Genomic DNA, 20,420 nt, shown 5'->3' with positions numbered 1-20,420 from the left:
CTAAACCTGGACTGAACTTGGATTAAACCTGGGCTAGAATAGGTCTAAACCTGGACTAAACCTGGACTAAACCTGAACTAAACATGGGCTAAATCTGGACAAAACATGGACTGAATCTGGACTAAACCTAGATTACAACAGGACTAAACCTGGACTAAACCATTCCTAAGTGCAACTAAACTGCAACTAAACCTGGACTGAACCTGGACTAAATCTGTAACTGTACTGTGACTTGGTCTGGTTTGGTCTCCATGAAAATAAAAAGGTTTAATGCCATACTGTGAAACATTCCAGACAAAGCAATAACATCCCCATGGAGAAAAAACATTTGATGGGCCCTCCACCAGAAAAGTTACATAATGCATCTTTAAAGTGCGAATGCCAGGTTTCATTTTTTTCAAATGTTTTCTTTTTCCTTTTCTGCTGGAGGGTTTTTCTTGCTTTCTTTCTTGTTTTTCTCCATGGAGATGTCATTGCTTTGTCTGGAATGTTCCACAGTATAGACGAGTTTCATTGTTGACAAAAGCGTGCGTTGCATGCTGGGAATTATTTTGGTCGGCGGCAAGAAACACTAATTCAACATGACGGACGGAGTGAGAAAGCACGTAAAGGGTATTGATCCTGGTTATTTATCCACTCTAACGGCAGAGGACCCAAGACCATTTGACCAGAAATTGTTCATAAGCATCGACAGACGCCAAATCACCCTTTTCAACCCCGACAAAAAGTGGACCAAACCAAATTTCTGGTCTGAATCACCAACTACCTGGACAAATATTCACTTTGGTGATATCCACAATGACTTGGTGGAAACTCCTGGGCCATTCACAGCAGAAAAGATGAAAACCTCCAAGAGTCTGGATGTGTTGTTGAACTTGTTGGAGTCCACGGTTTGTTAGGATCTTCTACGTTTGCTCTGCGGATGTTTGAAAGACGTTTAATTCACCGTTAGTGGTTCTTTTCACTCAGAATACGAAAAAGACATTTTCCTTCTTCTGTGCTTCTATTTGTGCATCCGATAATGCAGCAGGAATTTATCATTATCGAGGATAAATATGCGAGGTTACGCACTGTGTTTGACCGCTATTGTGTTTCTTGCCTCCGACCAAAATATTTCCCAGCATGCAACGCGGGCTTTTAATAACAATGACGTCATCTGAAACTCGCCTATGGCATTAAACCTTTCTATCTTCATGGAGACCAAACCAGTGCGAGTTACAGGTCAAATCTATGGAGAGGCGACCCCGCTCACAGTCAGAATGTCTCACAGTCACAATGTCTGTTTTTATAGATTGACAGGTGGATCAGCCAATCAGAGACAAGCATGGTCCATTGTGTCAAAACAAACATGGCTGCTTATGAGGAAAAAAGCAAAAAATATCACAGAGGACTGAAAAACTGGAAGGATTTCTGCAGAATCAATGAAGCAAGAGAAATATTGTTTTGTTCAAAATGATGACGACCAGTGAGCGCCTTCGTTTCACATGTGTTACTGAAATAAACAGATTTGATTGGACACTCCTGTCTGCTTCTGTGTGGAGGACGAGGAGACCAGACTGACGTCCCTCTGGATAAAACAAACAAACTGATGAGTCTGGATTTGCTGCCTTTGTACAAGCACATTTTTCTGACTGAGTAAATAAAGATTTAACAAAATGAAAGTGTTGTACTGTATTTTTATCAGTCTATCTAACTATTATGTGAATAAAATAAAAAAAATTGGCCCTTGTTTACATTACAGTTGTGTCTCAGCCCTGGCCGTTCTTTGCCGTTCATTTTCCTGCCGCTCTCCTCTGTCTCTCCAGGTGTCCTCACGTCCCTCAGCTGCCTGGCTCGGCCTTGACTGCACAATTTTTCACACATTTTTGGGATGACATAAAACACTTATTACATAAAATCTTTTTAGATTGTACAGAGCAGGGACAACTCTCTCCTACTATAAAAACAGGTTTCATTACTTTCATACCAAACCTGATAAAAATGCACTAATATTTTGGAGGACACTCACATTATTATACACAGACTATGAAATAATGGCTTTCATTTTTGCTAATCCACTTAAACAAATGATCAACAAACTATTTGGAGAAAATCAATCTGCATTCATCAAAGGTAGATTTATCCACATAACCATAAGAGGCTGAGTGCTGACATGTTAGACGATCAGCACCTTATACAATTACAAAGATTTATCCTATTCTTTGATTTCGTCAAAGCTTTTGACAGTGTTGAGCACAAAGTAAAAAAAAAAAAAGGCTTTGGCGAACACTTTTGAAAAACCATTCAAATGTTTTAATCCAATATAAACAGCTAAATCTCCTTCCACCCAGATATAATGCCACAAATCAAAGTGGTGGAAAGTCGGCAAGGATGTGCTGTTTCTCCTCAGCTGTTCATAATCTGTACGCAAATGTTATTTATTTAACTCTAAACCATCCCCAAATTAAAGGAATTATCTTATTTGAATATGAATAAGAATATGAATAATTTGCAGATGATGCTGCAGTGTTCTTAAAAAAACTAATTTGTATTAAACAAAACAAAACAATTTAATTTCATTGTTTTCTAAGGCATCTGGCTTAAACCGGAAAAAAGTGAATAAGTAAGTCTTTATTTATATAGCGCATTTCACAGACATTTCTGTCCCCAAAGACACTTTACAGAGCATTATTCAGCATTATTCATTCCCTCTAAACCTGGTGATGTTAAGCCACTATTGTAGCCACAGCTGTCCTGGGGCAGACTGACAGAAGCACAGCTGCCATGCCACTCGGCAACATCAGTCCCTCTGACCACCACCATCACTCACACACACACACAACTTTCATATTAGGCAATGTGGGTGAAGTGTCTTGCCTAATGATTGACACAATGATTGAATTGATTGTATTTAACTGACCTTGACTATCAACTGTTCTGGAGACCTGGAGCATGTTTTGTGTTGATGGGGGAAACCAGAGCACCCAGAGGAAACCCACCCAGACACTGGGAGAAACATGCAAACTCCACACAGAAAGGCCCGGGCGACCCAGGGATCAAACCCCGTACCTTCTTGCTGTGAGGCATGAGTGCTAGCCACTCAGCCACTGTGCCGAAAAAATGTGAATTATTCCTGCTATTCAGTTGTACTGAGGCCAGTCTGGAGTCTGTCCTATTTAAAACTGAAATGAAATACTGAGGTCTAATCTTAACAAAGGACCCAAACAGAATGGAACAATGTAACCTAGAATCCAAAATAAATACAATGGGCAAATCACTGAATTATTGTCTGTCAAGAGATCTTTCAATTTTAGCTAGAATCTAATTATCGAAAGCAGAAGGATAATCTAAAATAAAATGATTTACCCGCGTCAGTCTCTACATCTCCCATCAAATGGTCAAAAAAAGTAAAAGTGTATTATTCAATTTTGTATGGAAAAACAAAACATTATCTAAAAAAATATAATAATAATAATGAAAAACTGTAATGAAGGTGGGTTACGTGCGTTGGAATTTGAAAGGTTTCTTGGAAACCTTAAACTAAACCGGTTAAAAGCATTTCTGTTACAGCCTGACTTTAGATAGACAGATTTTAAAATGAAATGTGATTTTAAAATCGACTAAATCAATTAAAATGAAACTCTTAAACTTTTAGACAGGTTTTAGCAGACTGAAGATGATATTTACTCACCATTTTACTCCACACAGCTCCACCTGCTGGAATAATAGAACCATCACAACAAAGAGGAAGAGTGTTTTTTATAAAAGACTGCTCTGATAAAAAATGTTTTATTTGTAAAAGATCTAAAGGACAAATTTGGTAATTTTCTTTTGAAACATTTAGCACAAAATATAATATTGTCTGCTCCCCCAGAATGCTCCTAGAATAAATAAAGTCATTCCTTTTCACCATAAAAACATGATCCAAAACACTGATGCACTCTAATGTTCTGATTCAATTAGCAGAGTTAAAAATAATGAAATATCTGTTAATGAGAGGAAATGTACTAATGAGGTGATGGGAAAGGAACTAAAAGGCAAATTGTTGTCAGATTTTATACAACTCCATAACAGATTGAAATAATTGAACCTAGAATTAAAGTGGAAAACAAACATTATAAAAATTCTAAAATGGCTGGTCCTGCCTAAAAAAGAGAGATGTGATTCAAAATCTTAAAGAACATACTGTACATCCGTCTGCTGAAACACTGAGGAAGAGTCAGCTTGGAAGTTGAGCCGTGTCTTGTATGTTTGTTATTATTAATAAAAGTTTTTAAAAAAGCTACCTCCATCCGGGCTCTGAACGGTCACACAGAGTAACTCTTTATAAACATGAAGCCTCTGTAAAGTGAAATATTCTTCAATCTTCTACATAAATACAAACTAAAACATAAATAATAAAAACACATACTGAGGTCATATTTTCAGCACAAAATGAAGATGTCCTGTGCATTACTGTTGAACACACATACACACATGCAAACATTAGCCGCATTAAGCACAGGTTCAGTTTAGTTTTATTATTATTTGAGTTTTCTTACACTGTTTTGTTTCCCTTTTCCAGGAATAAATTTGCCGGTTGCAGCACGTCCTGATTCAAACTAAACAAAAACTGGATGATGTCCACGATAGAAAGTCCAATTAGACAGTGTTGGGCATGTTACTTTGAAAAAGTAAATCATTATAGTTACTATTTACTTCTCCCAAAAACATAACTGAGTTCGCAACTGAGTTACTCCACTATAAAAGTAACTAGTTACCAGGGAAAGTAACTATTCTGTTACTTTTTTTTAAGGCACACTCACTCTAGCACGGCTCGGTTTCTTCTCTTTGTGGCACACCTCTACATCAGAGTTTGGTTTGAAGCCCCATCACCAGTGAAAGCTCCTGCAGATGATTTGATTTTCCTTAAGAAGCTGTCACAGTCTGAAGATTCAGTAGTGAAGAAAGCAGAACCTTAACAACTTTGGGCGACATCTTTTGGTGCTTGAGTGACAAAATGTTTGGCTTGGAATTCTTCCACTTCAGTGTGACAGAAGAACAGAAGAAGATGAAGGTTCACGATATAATGGAAAAAGAAGGTTCAGAGGTTCCACCAAAGCCACGTGATGCTCTTAATCCAACAGATTAAGAAGAGAAGCAGATCAGGGATTTTAATGTGTTTCTTCTTCTTCTCTTGATCTGCCAAAAACATTTAGAACAGTTCCCTGCAGCAGACTGGACTGATGATGAGACTTTCAGAAGCTGATAAAACTGTTCATTTCAGGAAAGTGTCAATGATGTTGCTGAAAGAGGGTGAAGTATTTAGTATTTTAACTGTAGCTGAACAAAGAATGAAGATCAGAAACAGGATCTACTACAAGAATCACAGACACATCTTTAGTGACGCCAACAAACACACAGTGGAGCTGCCCTTTTTATGGACTTCATGGACTTAAGTATTTTTATGCAAGTTCCAGTTTGTGTTTGCAGAATAAAATGACAAATTATTCAAATACAGATTATTTATTTGGTGCTGTTATAGTTTAGGCTATTGGACAATTTTCAAGTGTCTTGATCAACCTCTAAATATGAATTAATTTGCATAAAATTTGGACCCAAATATTTTGGCTAGATATGAAACCAAATGCAGGGTTCTAATCTAGAGAATCTAAAATCACCCTAGTGTGTAATATTTCTGGTGCAGGGTCCACTATCTCTTTGTCTCTTTGTCATGCTGATGTTTATTGTGGCGTATGTGACCCACAGATTATCCCACACACTGCAACAGACTAAGACACAGGCTAAAACACTCTGGACGCGTAACTCAGAACAAATGCACATGTATGCGGTAACTGCTGAAGATGGAGGTGTACGTGCACGAGCATGCACTTTAAACCTGCTTGCTCCACGTGCTCCCCCACTGCCATGATCCAAGGCCACACACTCAGCAGGTGAGTGCACGTACAGGCCACACCACCCCCACCGAGTCCCCCCGACACCGCACTGTAATATACTGAACTAAAGCACGTGCACATTAGTCACACAAGAGAAACTATAGAAAACCCATATACGGCTCCTACACAATGCACACGTCAGGAAACATTGCCAAAAAGTTTGATTTAATTATCTGAAAACTCAAGAGAAAATACATCATGGATTGAAAACATACATTTTCAGGAGCCTGTAGTGTGAACGTGTGAGTGATAATAACAATAAAACAGCATTAGTTTTATATAAAAGCCTTTTTAGACACTCAAAGTCACTTTACAGTTTGGTGCATTATTCATGCACTCCAAACACAGTGGTGATAAGATACTACTGTAGCCACAGCTGCCCTGGGGCAAACTGACGGAAGTGAAGCTGCTAATCTGAGTCATCAGCCCCTTGAACACACCACACACCACCACTGGTGCCCCACTGTGGCTCCTGGGATTCTCGGTGTCTCCCTTGAAAGTACTGCCCAGGCCAGGCCCTGCTGAGCTCCTGAGATCTGACGGAATCAGACTTTGAGAAGGAGGTTTGGCCTCAGGTTTGGTTTGGTGACTGTGAGTGAAAAACTGTTGGCTACTGCTGGCGAGCTTGTGATTGTAATTTTATGTGTGACAGACTTGTTTAAGAGCATAAATCAGTTCACTTGCTGTAGTTCCAGTTAAATCAGTTCAGATGAAAATGAAATAAATCCTCAGACAGAGCAGAGCCTACAGTTAGCATCACACCCACAGGAAATGTTGATGATTTCAGCTGTAAAGTTTCAACATTTGTACAATTTGCAACAACTACAAAAATGGGATCAAACACTTGAAGCTGTTATCAGTAAGAGCTCGGTTTGATTTGATTTGCCTCAGAAGCAAATGGGGTTAGACCCTTTTGAAGAGAACACTCTTTAAGAATTTAAGAATGTACACAGAAAATCTTCAGCAACAAGAACACTGGATATGAGTGTGAGTGAAGTTTTTCACAGGTAGATATTATTACACATACACATAAAGCTCAAGTGTCCATTAACCCACATGTAAGTGTGTATGATTCTCTCATTCTGACTTCACTTGGTGGGATAACAACTATTGTTTACATTATAGTTTTACACCAAAAGAGAAAATGTTGAAAATATGAGTTTCATATCGATCACACTTAGGGAGAATTTTATTAATTTTAAAAGTTAAAAGTTTGACTCAATTTTGAAACACATTTTTCTCAACAAAATAAAGGTGTTTTCTTTCTCACAGTTTTATTTTGAAATAGGTCTGAGACATTTCTGTCTGTGTATTTTAAGATTGAGTTCTCACTAATAGTCAGTGATCAGCTTGTGTGTTTTTAAAGAAGAGCTCTAAATCCAGTCCTCCGTACCAGACTGTGGTTTGGAAGAGCCAGGACACTGGAGGAACAACTTTGTGTGTTCAATGGAGATAGATGAAAGTCAGTGCTCAAGGGAATTCATATTGACAGACATTTTAAAATGACTTTAGTAAGACACTCAAAATGATTGATTTTCTGAACAGTGATCTGATTTGGACATCAGCAGACTGCAGACACTTGTCATACTGTGCCTTTACAATTTCAAGTACTACTTCCCAAATTGTAGTACTAAAAGTAAAACGTACACATGAAAAATACTACTCAGAGTACTTTACAAGTTCACTTCACTTTTGAACAGGTTTTAGCAGCATTTTAGATCAGTATTTTATATAAACTGAACAGTCTGAAGCTGAACTGAGCCGTTTGAAACCACAATCCTCATGTTCATGTGATCAATGGTATGTAATACTCCCTACAACTGTACAACAACTCACCACTGCACCAGACTATAGAGGGACAGATAATACTCCCTACAACTGTACAACAACTCACCCTTATGAAACAGATAACCCTATGTTGGAAATTAGCCATGTTGGCTATAATCTTTACATATTTACATTTTTAATGTTCATTAATATGTGCTGTCCCTTTACAAATAAATAAATAATAATAATAAAAAAGTCCTGTCAATCATCATATTGGTTGCACTGTCTTCCTGTGACCTCTTGTATAAAGCTGAGATTTTATATTTTGTTACTTATATTTCTATTTTACTTTGACTTGTACATTTACATTTATATAATTCTTATTTGACTCCTGTCTCTTGTTGTCTTTTTTGCTGCTTATTATCACCATTTATATTATTTCTCTTTGTTATTATAGGATATTGTGATGTGTGAGCACCAAATTCTTTCCTTGTGGATCAATAAAGTTTGTCTAAGTCTAAGTCTAAACTCTGAGCTCGGTCCAATCAGAGCAGGAGATGCAGAGCTGTTATGGGAGTTTGTCAGTTTAAAAAGGTGCACAGACAGACGTGAAACTCCCCAAAAACGATGTCGATGTTCACGTTATCTTTGTGCTCAGTAGTTTCCTGCCCTACAAAGGCAGAACGCCCTGGTCAAAAATAGTTCATGTCACTTTGGGGGTATTTGAGACCTCTTTTATCATTTAAATAAATATGTGAAAAATATTGAGCTCAAAATTGACCTTTGACTCTTATTTGTCAGTTCCTGTTCTCTGCCTTTGTATCATGAGTCAAAAATAAGGAGTTGTGCAAAAGCAAAAGGCAGAAAGTTCATAAATATATTTTATTTTAAATCCAACATCTTGCCTCCTTCTTTTTGTTGCAGCCTTGGCACAGGGTCTGAACACATTCAATAAATAAACCTTTGTATTCACTTATACTTCAGTGATCTTTAATGTGAAAGTATTATGTATATTTATTCATACTGTACACACTATACTGCAAAGTCACTTGTGTCAAACAGTTTGACTGTGTAAGTGTCTCCACACGATCCTGATCAGCACTAAACAGGAAATCCAAAACTGTTCTGTATCATTTCAAACAAATGCCATGATGACTCGATCGTGATCGTTAGTTTCTGCTTAAATAAAATTACACTTGAAACAGAAACAAAGTCCAGAAATAAAGTTTACTGATTCCAATATTAGAAAGTCATTCTTGTACAAGGCGTCTGTGCTGACATTCCCATGCAGAGACTCAATGTTTACGCCTATACAATGATTTTTATAAACAAACTATAGTGGGAGGACAGCCTGGTTTAGATTTAGCCCCTCTTCGTCGGTGCACAGAACAGCCAGGCTTCTTCACACGTTGCACAGTCCAATCAGACTCCATCCGGGTGTTATCTGGCCAACAAGTCGTGACATCATCCCTGTCAGTAGTTCTTGTCCTATTTAGATAGTTTCCTATTAGAAAGACTGGAATATCCTGCATTTGTCTTGACACATCTATGAGTCTCACAGCGGTGATTAAAGCCCTGATCTTCACATGACCTCTGTACAGTGACGTGCATTCAGAAGAGGCAGAGCCTCACCTGTCAATCTTGAAAAGAAAAAGAAAAGTTGATTATAAAATATAATACATTTTAAAATTTGTCACCTGGTATGTATTACAAATCCCTTTTCCGTACAAATCCAGTAATAAAAAATATTTTGAATTAAAAATGTCAAAAGGTCTGCATGTTCCAGTCAAATACAGGAAGGAGGAGACGCGCCGTGAGGCAGCACCTTGCTGCTCTGTGAATAGTTTTATCCCATGGTAATACCTAACAAACAGTATCTGTATGCCATTCAAATAATGTGTCATGACACAAAGGCAGAGAACAGGAACTGACAAATAAGGGTCAAAGGTAAATTCTGAGCTCAATATTTTTCACAAACAAATATTTCCTCATTATAGCAACTAGTTGTCAGATACCGGGAGTCCTATCTATTCTACTTTTGTCTGGACAAAACACAAACTTTGAAGTCATGTTGGTAAGTTTCACACTCTGGAGAGTTAAAGTCTTTTGCCTTTGTAGTGCAGTTTAGTTTCAGATCAAAGTTGGAGCTGGAGTTTGTAGTTCAAATCCAGGTGTGTGGCGCTCTGAAGGCAGCAGTGTGCGTGTGTGTGACGTGAGCGGGGTGGGCCGGGCTTCAGTCCAGGCACCATGGCTTCGGTCGGACCCGAGGTGAGTGTTCCCTGCCTCCGCCGCAGTCTACCGTCTCCTCGCGCTCTTTTCTGCGCCGTTCCCCGCTCCTCTCCGGCCGAGCGGAGCCGCGCCGGGACGCACACGGTACCGCAGCCCGTGTCGCGCTCTCCGTTCGCCGTTAGTCGGTCTAAGCCTGCCCGGAGTGGCTTGCTTTTGTGCTGGACCGGAGTGCAGGAAGATGCTACACCCGGGAACGTGTATGGGCCATGCGCGTCCGCCGTGCGCCGATGCCCGGTCCGGCTCCATTCACCTTCCCGGTTCATAACAGTCGTCCGCTTGTGCCAGGCAGCTTTAGCGCTTCAGAATAAACACTACACTTAATGCCTTTCATTCCCCCCGGCATACCAGCACACTTTAGTTACTCCATTTCACATCTAGCTCGCACGAATAGCGGCGCTGCTTAGCTTTTAATGCTAATGCTAACTCCCTTTCAATTCCTGACACCAAAAGCGCGCACTGCCACATCCACTTTGCCCCGAAAATGCCAGTTTCCCCCCCGGTTTGCAGGTGCCCAAAGTGTCGTTCACTCTTTCCACTCTCGCCTGGTTATCGCGTCGTTCGGAAAGCCCGCTGTCCGCTGTCCCGTTCCCCGAGAATGATGCTTTGACTCCCGCTCGCTCCATGTAAACAGAACGCGCCAGGTTGCACGCACCGGCTTCAGCGCTCCGCATGTGCATTTACTCGATATTGTCCTCCACAACGATTTATTTTTAAGTGCATGGGTTTATTCTGCAAAGCTTCACGTTTACAGGTGAATGCATGCGGGGAACGAGGCAGAGAATGCAAAACAAAGAGGAGGGGAGCGAACCCAGGCGTGCACTGCGGGGATATGGGCACAAGTTACGCGCTAATACCCGAACGTGGTGACATTCCGTCTAATGAAGTGCGCGTATGTGTGAAAAAGTGGTTGTCTTTTGTGTTTTTGCTCGTCTTGTGGAGGGGTTTCGGCTCTGGACGGTGTGGACGACAGGGGGCGGTAGCTGCACGTTGGTTTGAGCGCTTTGAGAAGTGCCATGGAGGTCTGCGCTTTCACTTGTGTGGCTGGCGACTGTGTGGAAAGGCGCAGGGGATTGTGATATGGGACCGAAATGTACAGTTTAAAATCGTGTTAAGTGAAGTCAAACGTCTGTTGATTATTTTTTTGTATTTGTCAATGCTTGGTTTGTTGACTCCAGTGTTTTGTCCCTGTTGAAACATTATGTCCTGAGGTGCTTGAAAGATTGAAAGATTGAATTACAGATGTGCCAGGCCATGTGTGATGTGTGGTGCAGATCTTAAGTGTCCTATATTACACAAAATTGATTCTTGTTAGGTTTAAAACATGTTATAATGTTAACTCATTAAAAACAAAAATGGAGTTGCATTTTATTTCATTCACGCGTGCTGTAGTGACACTTTATTAGGTTTAGGGTTAGAGGATTAAGCAAATTCAAGCTGCTTTTGGCTAAAAATGTGACTTTTGGCTTCTTTATGGGATCCGAATCTTTTGAATCGGTTCATGTCAAAGAGCCGTTCATTTATTTACATGACAGAAGCCAATGTGGGAAATTTTTTTTTACAAACTATTCACAGACAGATTATTATTAGTCTGTCTACTTCTTCAAAGCTCAAAATGTTCTGTCCCACCGTGTGATGTCATGAAGCGGTAGTTTTCAAGTGAACAACTCCTTTAACCTTGCGTTCAGAAGAGATCGGCAATTCCAGGGCTGAAGTTGTCCAAATGATTCTAGTGAAGGTGTATAGAGTTTAAAAACACAAAGGCAGAGTGTTTTCTGTTTGAGAGAAGAACTTGGCTTCAATATGCAGGATATGTTTGTGATGAGGAGACAACATTAAAACACAGATTAGAAAATGCAGTAATGTGGGCGCTTGAATCTAAAGCCGAAGCAGTTTTGAGTTTCCTTGTGAAATGAATCTGTTATTATTACTGATTGTTCTTCTCCTGTAGTATCCTTGGAGAGGCTGTGAGGAGTGTGTCTGTGGTGGTGGAGCCTTTGGTTGGTCACTGTGTGTTGGTGTTGGTGTCTGTGTCCACACCAGTAGCTTCTGTTGAGTTTCAGATAAAATCACCGCATTTCTATTGGCCTACAGTGTAATTGAGACGAGAGGATTAAGCAAGTTCAAGCTGCTTTGGGCTAAAGATGAGACCTTTCGCTTCTTTATGGGATCTGAATCTTTTGAATTTATTCATGTCAAAGAGACATTCATTTATTTACATGACAGAAGCCAATGCGGGAACTAATTTTATTTACAAACTAATCACAGACAGAATGACCAATGCCAAGAACTGATTAAAATGGTTCAAAGTGACAGTGGGGGTGTGTTTACTCTTCAGAATGATGCAGAACCTAAATAAAACATTGCACTATAATAATAATAATTTAAACAATGCGTATTGTGATGCTAAATGTGTTATTTAGTGGAAAAAGCTCTCTCTCTGTCGCGTCGTCTGCTCTGCTTCTGTAGCATTTCCGTTGTTGAGTTAATCAGTGTCATTACAGTGTCATACAGATTAAGAAAAAGATCCGGCTCATTTCAAAAATGATATTCAAATCCAACCGACATCCTTTGATTACATCTTTTTTTTTTTTTTTTACCAGGGCTATAGTAACTTAATTGATTAATTGTTATTCAAAACTAATTGATTATTCAAATAATTGACATCTAATTTAGTAATAGAATCATTGTTTATATAGAAATATGTGCACTGTAAGTCAAGGTTTTATGGCTCCAAAAGCAGTAATAAAAAAAATAAAATGTCATAGAAAATGTGTTGGAAAACCTCATCTGTCTTAAATGGCTTCAAGCAGCACCACCCAGTTTTCATTTGGGTCAAATGAAGTTAAAATATCATGTTCCCAGACTTTTCACAATCCAAACAAATAATAATTGCTTTATTAATGGATTAGCCAAATGATCCTTATGTTGCATCCCTAATGTTTCAGTTGTAGGCCTTGTGTTTTTAGTAAACTGACAGAACCACAGACTGTGCTCCTGCCCGGTCCCAAAGCCTCGCTTGTACCGTCCTCGTGTGTTCCCTACAGAGAGCTTTCCCTCTGGTCCTCAGAATAACAGGCTGCTACGTGCCTGCCTCCATATGAACAACATGAATCCTCTGGCTGCATCTTTGTGCCATTCTGTCCAAATAAAGCCTCAGTAGAACAAAGCAGAGGTTTGGATGAAGGAACAGCTCATGTACAAGCACGCTGCTCACACCGCCGCTGTTTCAGCATAGAGCTTCAGCTTCAGCTAACCACTCTGTAGTCGACTGTAGTCGAGCTTCATTTCCATCATACATTGAGACTTTTAATAAATGTTTAAATACATTATGTTGACTGAGGGCTTTTAAAGAATATTTATGAATAAAATGTATTGACAAAAAGCAGAAATGTTCTTGTTGCCTCTGTTATGGAAGATTTCTGAGTGTGTTATAGTTCAGTGAATAACATCCTTTAGAAATAAAGGAGTAATGACTTGATCAAACACAGACCTGTAGTCTTACTTTTGCACAGCTCGAACTTAAGGAGACCTTTTGCTGTAGTATTGAGGTAACAAGTATATGTGACTATAGGCTTTATTCTGAGCTAAAATGCTCAAATAGCCACTCCTGTCTCCAGGGATTCAGCTGAAGTCTAAATAACAGGGATAGTCCTTGTTCCATAAAAGAATGTCACCCATAGATATGCATTTGAATATATCTGCAAACAGTATTCTGCAGGAGGAGCGCTGCTCAGCACTTGTCTCTGATGTCGTGAGTGCGTGTCTGTCACGTGTGGTCAGACGTGCAAACTCACCTAAAGACGTGTGATTGTGAAACATGTTGCATAAAGATGGTGGTTGGTTAGCACCTCCAAGACAGTGGATTTGCCCTTGAGTCAACAAGTCCTCAATGCATCAACTTTGTCTCCTTAAGCTCTCTAGAGGTTCTTAACCTTTTTTTTTTTTTTTTTTTTTTTATCTCGAGGCCCGACAAAGTCCCCTGGGGCCTGATCTCATATTAAATCTATTAGATTGTTGTAATTTCAGGGTCCTTTGGTGGGTGCTAGCAGCCCTACTTTGGGCCCCGGCCTTATGGTTATGGAATGCTCTAGATTACTCTTTTGTTCTCTTATCGAAACCCTCCGTTACCTACTCCCAGCATTTCCATTGCATTGGCGGAAATTAACTTTCATGATCACATGATTACAGTGCAAGCATTTAAAGAACGTCACTAAAATAAGAAATGCTGAGAATGTTTTAAACAAGATTCTTGAGGCTATTCACTGATATCAGTCATTGCAAAGCATAATTCAGTAGGAATTTAGTTTGGTTTGTAAAAACACTATTGCTCAGCTTTGGTTTGAGAACAGACTGGCAGTGGTGGTCCACCTCTGTGCGCTACACCATCTGAAAACATGTTTCTAACCTGAAGCTCTGCACACATCCAAAGAGTCATTCCTAGTAAGGTGAGAATTACTAGTAAGGAGAGAACTAGGGATTTGAAATGCTTACTTTCTTCTTTCACTGTTCAAAAGTGCTTTTATTTATGTTATATTTATAGCAACATGTCACTGCAGGGTTGTGTTTTTTCACCACTGTTATTCGTGTACAGTCAGATGAGATGCCACATTCCTGTGATAGTACATCTCCATGTGTGTGTTTGGTCAGTGGATGACCAGTCCCATTACACAGCAGCTTTGTCATTTAGGCAGAAGCCAAAGGCGGAGCATCCACATGAACCAAAAACAAACATGCCAACAGGTGCAAAATGACATTTCTTTTTGATGTTGTGGGAAAGATGTTTGCATTTTCCTCTAGTGGATTCAGCAAAAGTTTTCTGCCTGCTCCACTGTTGTGACTCTTCCTCTAATTAACATGAAGCATCTGTCTGAATGTTCCTGCTTTTTCCTTGTTTCTGTCTGCAAGAAAAAGCCCAGAGTGTGATACACATTCTATCTCCAATTATTAGAATATCATGAAAAAGTTTTCATAGATTCATGACACAGAGTCAAGCTTTCAAGCCTTTATTTTTGACATTTTGATGATTACGGCTTACGGGTATTTAAAAGTCTGTCTCAGAAAATTTGAATATTACCCAAAATAATAATAATAAAAAAAGGATACTTTAAACAGAAGAGTCAGGCTTCTGAAAAGCATGTTCATTTCTATGCACTATTTAATACTCGGTTGGGTCTGCTTTGACATGAATTACTGCATCAGTGCGTCCGCGAGCTGCCGCGTTCCAAAGGAAGTGAGCATGTTCACAATCGACTCCAATTTCACTTTCTATTAAAAAAGCGTCCCCCTCACTCTGTAACTGCTGCTGTCATGATCCTCATTCTGGTCTTTATGATTCTGATGTTTTTATCTCACTATTTTGTCTATAAATCAAGATATGAATGTTAAAGAAGACGTCTTGTGCTTCTGTTTGCTGTATAATCTACAGCCTGTATGGATATTTTTGAATTCGATATGATAGCAGTAAAAGGGGCTTTGGAGATACCAATAGTTGATATAACAGAAAATATATTTAGTGATGTAAAATGTAAATCTTCTGTAAATCTGTAAATCTTCAACTGATTATAAACCATTGAATGATAGTTCATGAACACGTTCATATTTTGGGTGAATGTGAACTGAACACCTGTATTACTGCCTGATGAACAAACTGAACATGTTCAGTCTGGTGTCTGTGAACGGCATGTACTTCTGTTTAACTTCATTTAATAGGGATCCAGATTTCTTTAATGTTCCAGGTGAAAACCCGGCTAAACACACCATAAAGAGCCCGCAATATTTAGCAGAAAACCATTCAATCTTACAACAACACGTGCTACCAGCGCCGCATTGCTGCATGCGTCATCCAAACGAGACAAAACACTTGGTGCTCTACTGCACATGTCTCCTGCAGAAAGAGCAGCTCTCCTGTTTGTATCATGTCAGCAGATTTCAGGCTGTCTCGTGGGTGAGTTTTCTCATCATGTACACACCCACGCAAACGGGTCATTAAGACCCACTCACTATCCCACTCACTAATGTTCATTTAGTATCAGAATTTATTTTATCACAAGCTGATGAACTGTTTTAATGCTGTCAACAGCCCTAACTAACGCAGCAGATTCATGTGAACCACACTGACAGCGGTGCTTTCTGCACTCAGGCTGTGCACATCCACCATGCTGATAAACAAATAATCCGTCTGTACCATAGACTGTATGGTCTGTATTGTAGTAGACTGTATGGTCTGTAATGGTCTGTACTGTAGTAGACTGTATGGTCTGTACTGTAGTAGACTGTATGGTCTGTACTGTAGTAGACTGTATGGTCTGTACTGTCGGGGGTGAAAGCTGCAGCTGCTTCTCGTGTGACTGAACAGACAAACACTGGAGAAATGTTGTTCTCTAAATGTTCATGTGAACTCTGGTTGGATGAGGATTCAAAATTTGATATGAAGATGAAATCTAACACATAGTTTCATTGTTAAAACTGATAAAATAATCTGTGGTTCTGTATGGCCTTTGGCAATTATATTGAAAAATACTCGCTCACAGCAACGTACTGAAAAAGAAAGAACGATGAACTAGTTCATTTTTTGGAACTATGAATGAACTATTAACTATAAACTAGTTCATTTACACATCAGTGCAGGTTCAGTAATGTTCAGCCACTGTAGTCACTTTACACTAGGCCAGTGTAAAAGAAAAAGGGCTGTTTATGTGTGGGAGCTACAGCAGCTAAGCACTGACCCAATGAGAAATAACCAAAAGTAACTTCAAAACCAACACATTTGTGACACTCACTGCTCACACAGACACCTCTCAGATCACACATCTGTAAAAAGAACATAATGCAGCATGTACACAGCAGCTGCATGTGTCCTCTGTCTGTGGGACAGTCATTTCTTCTCTGCCTTCACACTTTAATAAAAACAGCAGTAGTTTTGTTTCTGGCCTAAACTGCGCTGAAGTTCACTTTTATTTATAGTTAATATCTTAGATCAAACAGAAAAGCTTTTAAAACAGCGCCTCGGTTTTGCCTTAAAGAAGATGCTGAGATCGCACTGGTGTAAACAAGAGCAACTGAGTCACGTGATGTGACTCTGGGGGTGCGTTCAGGGTCAGTACGGCATCACGGACAAATTACTTCACAGATAAATATTGAAGCGGTGCCACATATTAGGACATTTATCTGTCTGTAAATTGGCTTAAATTGACATAATACAGAGTCTGAGCTTAAAACCAGGTATAACATGTTGACATGGACTAGTGGCCCATATCGGCAAAATTTATACCAATAGCCAATATGTCTCCAAGTGCCCATATTGCTTCATTTGACTGTAGCCGAACACTATGGGTGACATCACACTCCCTTAGTCCACTTCTTTACACAGTTGGTGGTTGTGACCAATCAGGTCGCTGGGGCTTTGAGGATTTCAGTCTTCATGTTGTGATAATAGAACATCCCTACAAAATCTAACCTGTAAATGTTTTTGAGAATGGAGGTTCTGTGTCAGCCCCGCAGACACAGAACCTTACCCAGGTCCATGAGTATGCAGTATCACTCTGCCCTGAAACCAGCCCAACAACAGAGCAAAGTGTCCGGGCTTGAAAAAAAAGTCACATACATGGGACAAATTTGGACCTTTCCTAAACAGGTTTGGTAAAGGTGTTAATCTATATCAGAATTCTTGTCAGACTGAAGAGTGATTAATTAAAAGAAACTACCAATATTTAGTACGGAAAATCACACTAGCTCACCTGCCTTTTATTCCATCAAGTTTTAGTTCCGAGCCTCAGATCCAGTAATGTGTCTTTCCGTTCTTTTGTGTCTTTTGTGAGTCATATTCTGAGCTGTGTCCGCTTGTTGTGTTCTATATAAAAAGCTCATACTTATTCACCATTCTTCCACTGAATATGACTCGATCATTCTGCCTGTGTTCTTGTGAAAACCTCTTGAGGTCACATGATCAGTGGAGCAGGAGGAGAATAGGTTGAGAACACTTTGTCCTTGCACCCGTGGTTCAGTACTTGCGCTCTCTGCAGCGTACGGCCCTGCTCCTCCTCGGCCTTGGTCACATCTGAAGACCATTACTCTGCAGTCTCAACACCTCATGTCATCATCAACTCGAGTCTTCTCCATAATACCACACTGGTATGGACCACGAGTTGTGGACAGTGTCTGGTTTTATCAGCGTGCTGAACCATTAAGCCATAATACTACATAAATAGTTAATCTAATCCAACAGCAGTCAAATATTTACATACTACGGCTTTTGGCGACAACCCAGCCTGTCCACAGGATACACTCCTCTGACTATCTTTCATTTACTAAGGACTATTGTTACAGAACAGAAGGAGAGCTACTCCTGTGTCTCAAGAATAAATGATGGAAATACATTTTGTGTTTATTGCGTTTGCCCTGATGCCCAAAACCAATCCAGGTGGTTCCTGGAAACTGATGCTCTGAAAAGTCGTGAGATGGTTGTGCAATTTCTAAAGATAGTCCATGTGAATTGTGCTGTGGTGGTTTTGAGCAGGTCACAGTAGCAAACACTTGTGGTTTGAAGTGCAATTCATCAGATTGACTTGTAATTTCACCAAAAAGTTAACATTATTTAACTAAAAAGCTTAGTTTTTTCAATTTTGGTATAGTTTATAATTTCACTCCCGGGTTGGAGATGGGCAGCAGATGAGACATACATAAAGGTCATTCTAGAACTGTTACCTGGCACCAATACCAACCATGTTACCAAGGACCAAAATGTGACTACATTAGGGATACAGACATCAGCACCCATATTGAACTTTTTTGTGGATTGATTCTGAGATATAGGCTCAACTGATATCCCATTTTGGTTTATAAATTGTGTAATAGGATCCAGTGTTGGACCAAAACATATTATATAATGGCATGACATTACATTAAATGTGTATTTTTACAAAGCTGTTCTGTAATTACTTAAATGATAAATAACAGTTAGAATTTTTATTTTTTTATTTTTTTACCATAACCTGTTTGTATTTTAACCTCTAGTCAAAATTGCAGAATAGTTATGAAGAAAAAATAAAATTATGACACCTTTATTTTGTTAAAAGAATGTTTAAAAGAAAAATGCCTTCCTTGTGTGTTCATTTCTCTGCATTTTTGGTTTTGATCTTGATGACATAGACATATTGTGTTTTTTAGAACTGACTTCCTGCACTTTAAACTGCACTCTACTTCAGTTTACTGCTCAAAAGACTTTCACTTCGCAGTAGTTGGCCAGCGGTCATACTAAAGTGTAACACATCAAGCAGAACAGGTTTACATGTTTGAAAATGTTCTAAAAATCTAAAAGGGACATGCAGTGAGTCATACGTAAATGAACTAAGATTTCAGTGGAACAATAGAAGGAATTTCACAGCCATGCCTTTTTGCCCTCTGCTGGACTGTCAGACTGCTGCAAGTCTGCAACAAGCACATGCAGATAAAATACACACGTTTGTTTTTTTCTTGTAAGATGAGCACTTTTATATTTGGAGAATAATCTGTCGACCAGTTTAGATAATTCCCGTCCTCCTCACTTTTCTCTAGTGTTGAGACGCTGATAGTGAGGCTCGTATCACAATGGAAATCAAAACACTTCGGGCAATAGAATGTGATTAAATGGTAGAACTTTCTTTTCTGTTCCCATGTGTCTTATATGTGTGTAATCCCTCAGTGGTCCAGGTAGGTTTCATAGTGCTCCATGGGTGTATACTAGCCTATGTGCTCTTATACTTGTTCTGATACAGCTCGACATAATTCTAAAGACATTCAGGAAACTAATTTCTGTCCTGTCATTGGGACTTTTTCAGTATCTGTGGTTATGACCAATCAGAGCGATGGGGCTTTGAGGATTTCAGTCTTCATGTTGTGATAATAGAACATCCCTACAAAATCTAACCTGTAAATGTTTTTGAGAGTGGAGGCTCTGTGTCAGCCCCGCACACCGTACCTTGAGTACTTTTATATTTGGTGTAGAATAATCTGTCGACCAGTTTAGGTCATTCCTGTCCTCCTCACTTTTCTCTAGTGTTGAGACGCTGATACTGAGGTAGGTACCACGGTACCACAAGGGAAATCAAAACACTTCAGACAATAGAGTGTGATTTTCAGCATTAAATTGTAGAACTTTCTTTTCTCTTCATATGTGTCTTATATGTGTGTAATCCCTCAGTGTCCAGCAGGTTCCATAGTGCTCCATGGGTGTATACTAGCCTATGTGCTCTTATACTTGCTCTGATACAGCTCAACATCATTCTAAACTGATTCGGGAAACTCATTTCTGTCCTATTAATGTGACTTTTTCAGTATCATTACCAGCTCAAATGAGAATCTGGTTTCAGCACTAGTTATAGGATCGATTAGTATCTTTTAAATTTTTTTGACAACCCTGTTTTGGAGTCTAACTGAGATCTGGTGGTCTCAGTTCTGGCAAACATCCAAGCA

General features: G+C 39.4%; 1 protein-coding gene across 1 annotated transcript in view; it reads left to right on the top strand.

The window, feature by feature from the left end:
• Nucleotides 1–9,893: 9,893 nt before the first annotated feature.
• The window catches only part of LOC110159101 (histone-lysine N-methyltransferase EHMT1-like), a 44,137-nt gene continuing 33,610 nt past the window's right edge, over nucleotides 9,894–20,420 (top strand). The window contains exon 1 of the mRNA XM_055153284.1: nucleotides 9,894–9,950. Within this exon, the coding sequence (XP_055009259.1) occupies nucleotides 9,930–9,950 (21 nt within the window). The 5' untranslated portion in view covers nucleotides 9,894–9,929. The remainder of the gene's footprint in view (nucleotides 9,951–20,420) is intronic.

Source organism: Boleophthalmus pectinirostris, unplaced genomic scaffold (genome assembly GCF_026225935.1).
Source record: "Boleophthalmus pectinirostris isolate CB_2022bp ecotype Guang Dong unplaced genomic scaffold, ASM2622593v1 HiC_scaffold_18, whole genome shotgun sequence".
Lineage (NCBI taxonomy): Eukaryota > Metazoa > Chordata > Actinopteri > Gobiiformes > Gobiidae > Boleophthalmus > Boleophthalmus pectinirostris.
The sequence above is the reverse complement of the archived record's forward strand: the minus strand, read 5'-3'. Positions and strand labels throughout refer to the sequence as shown.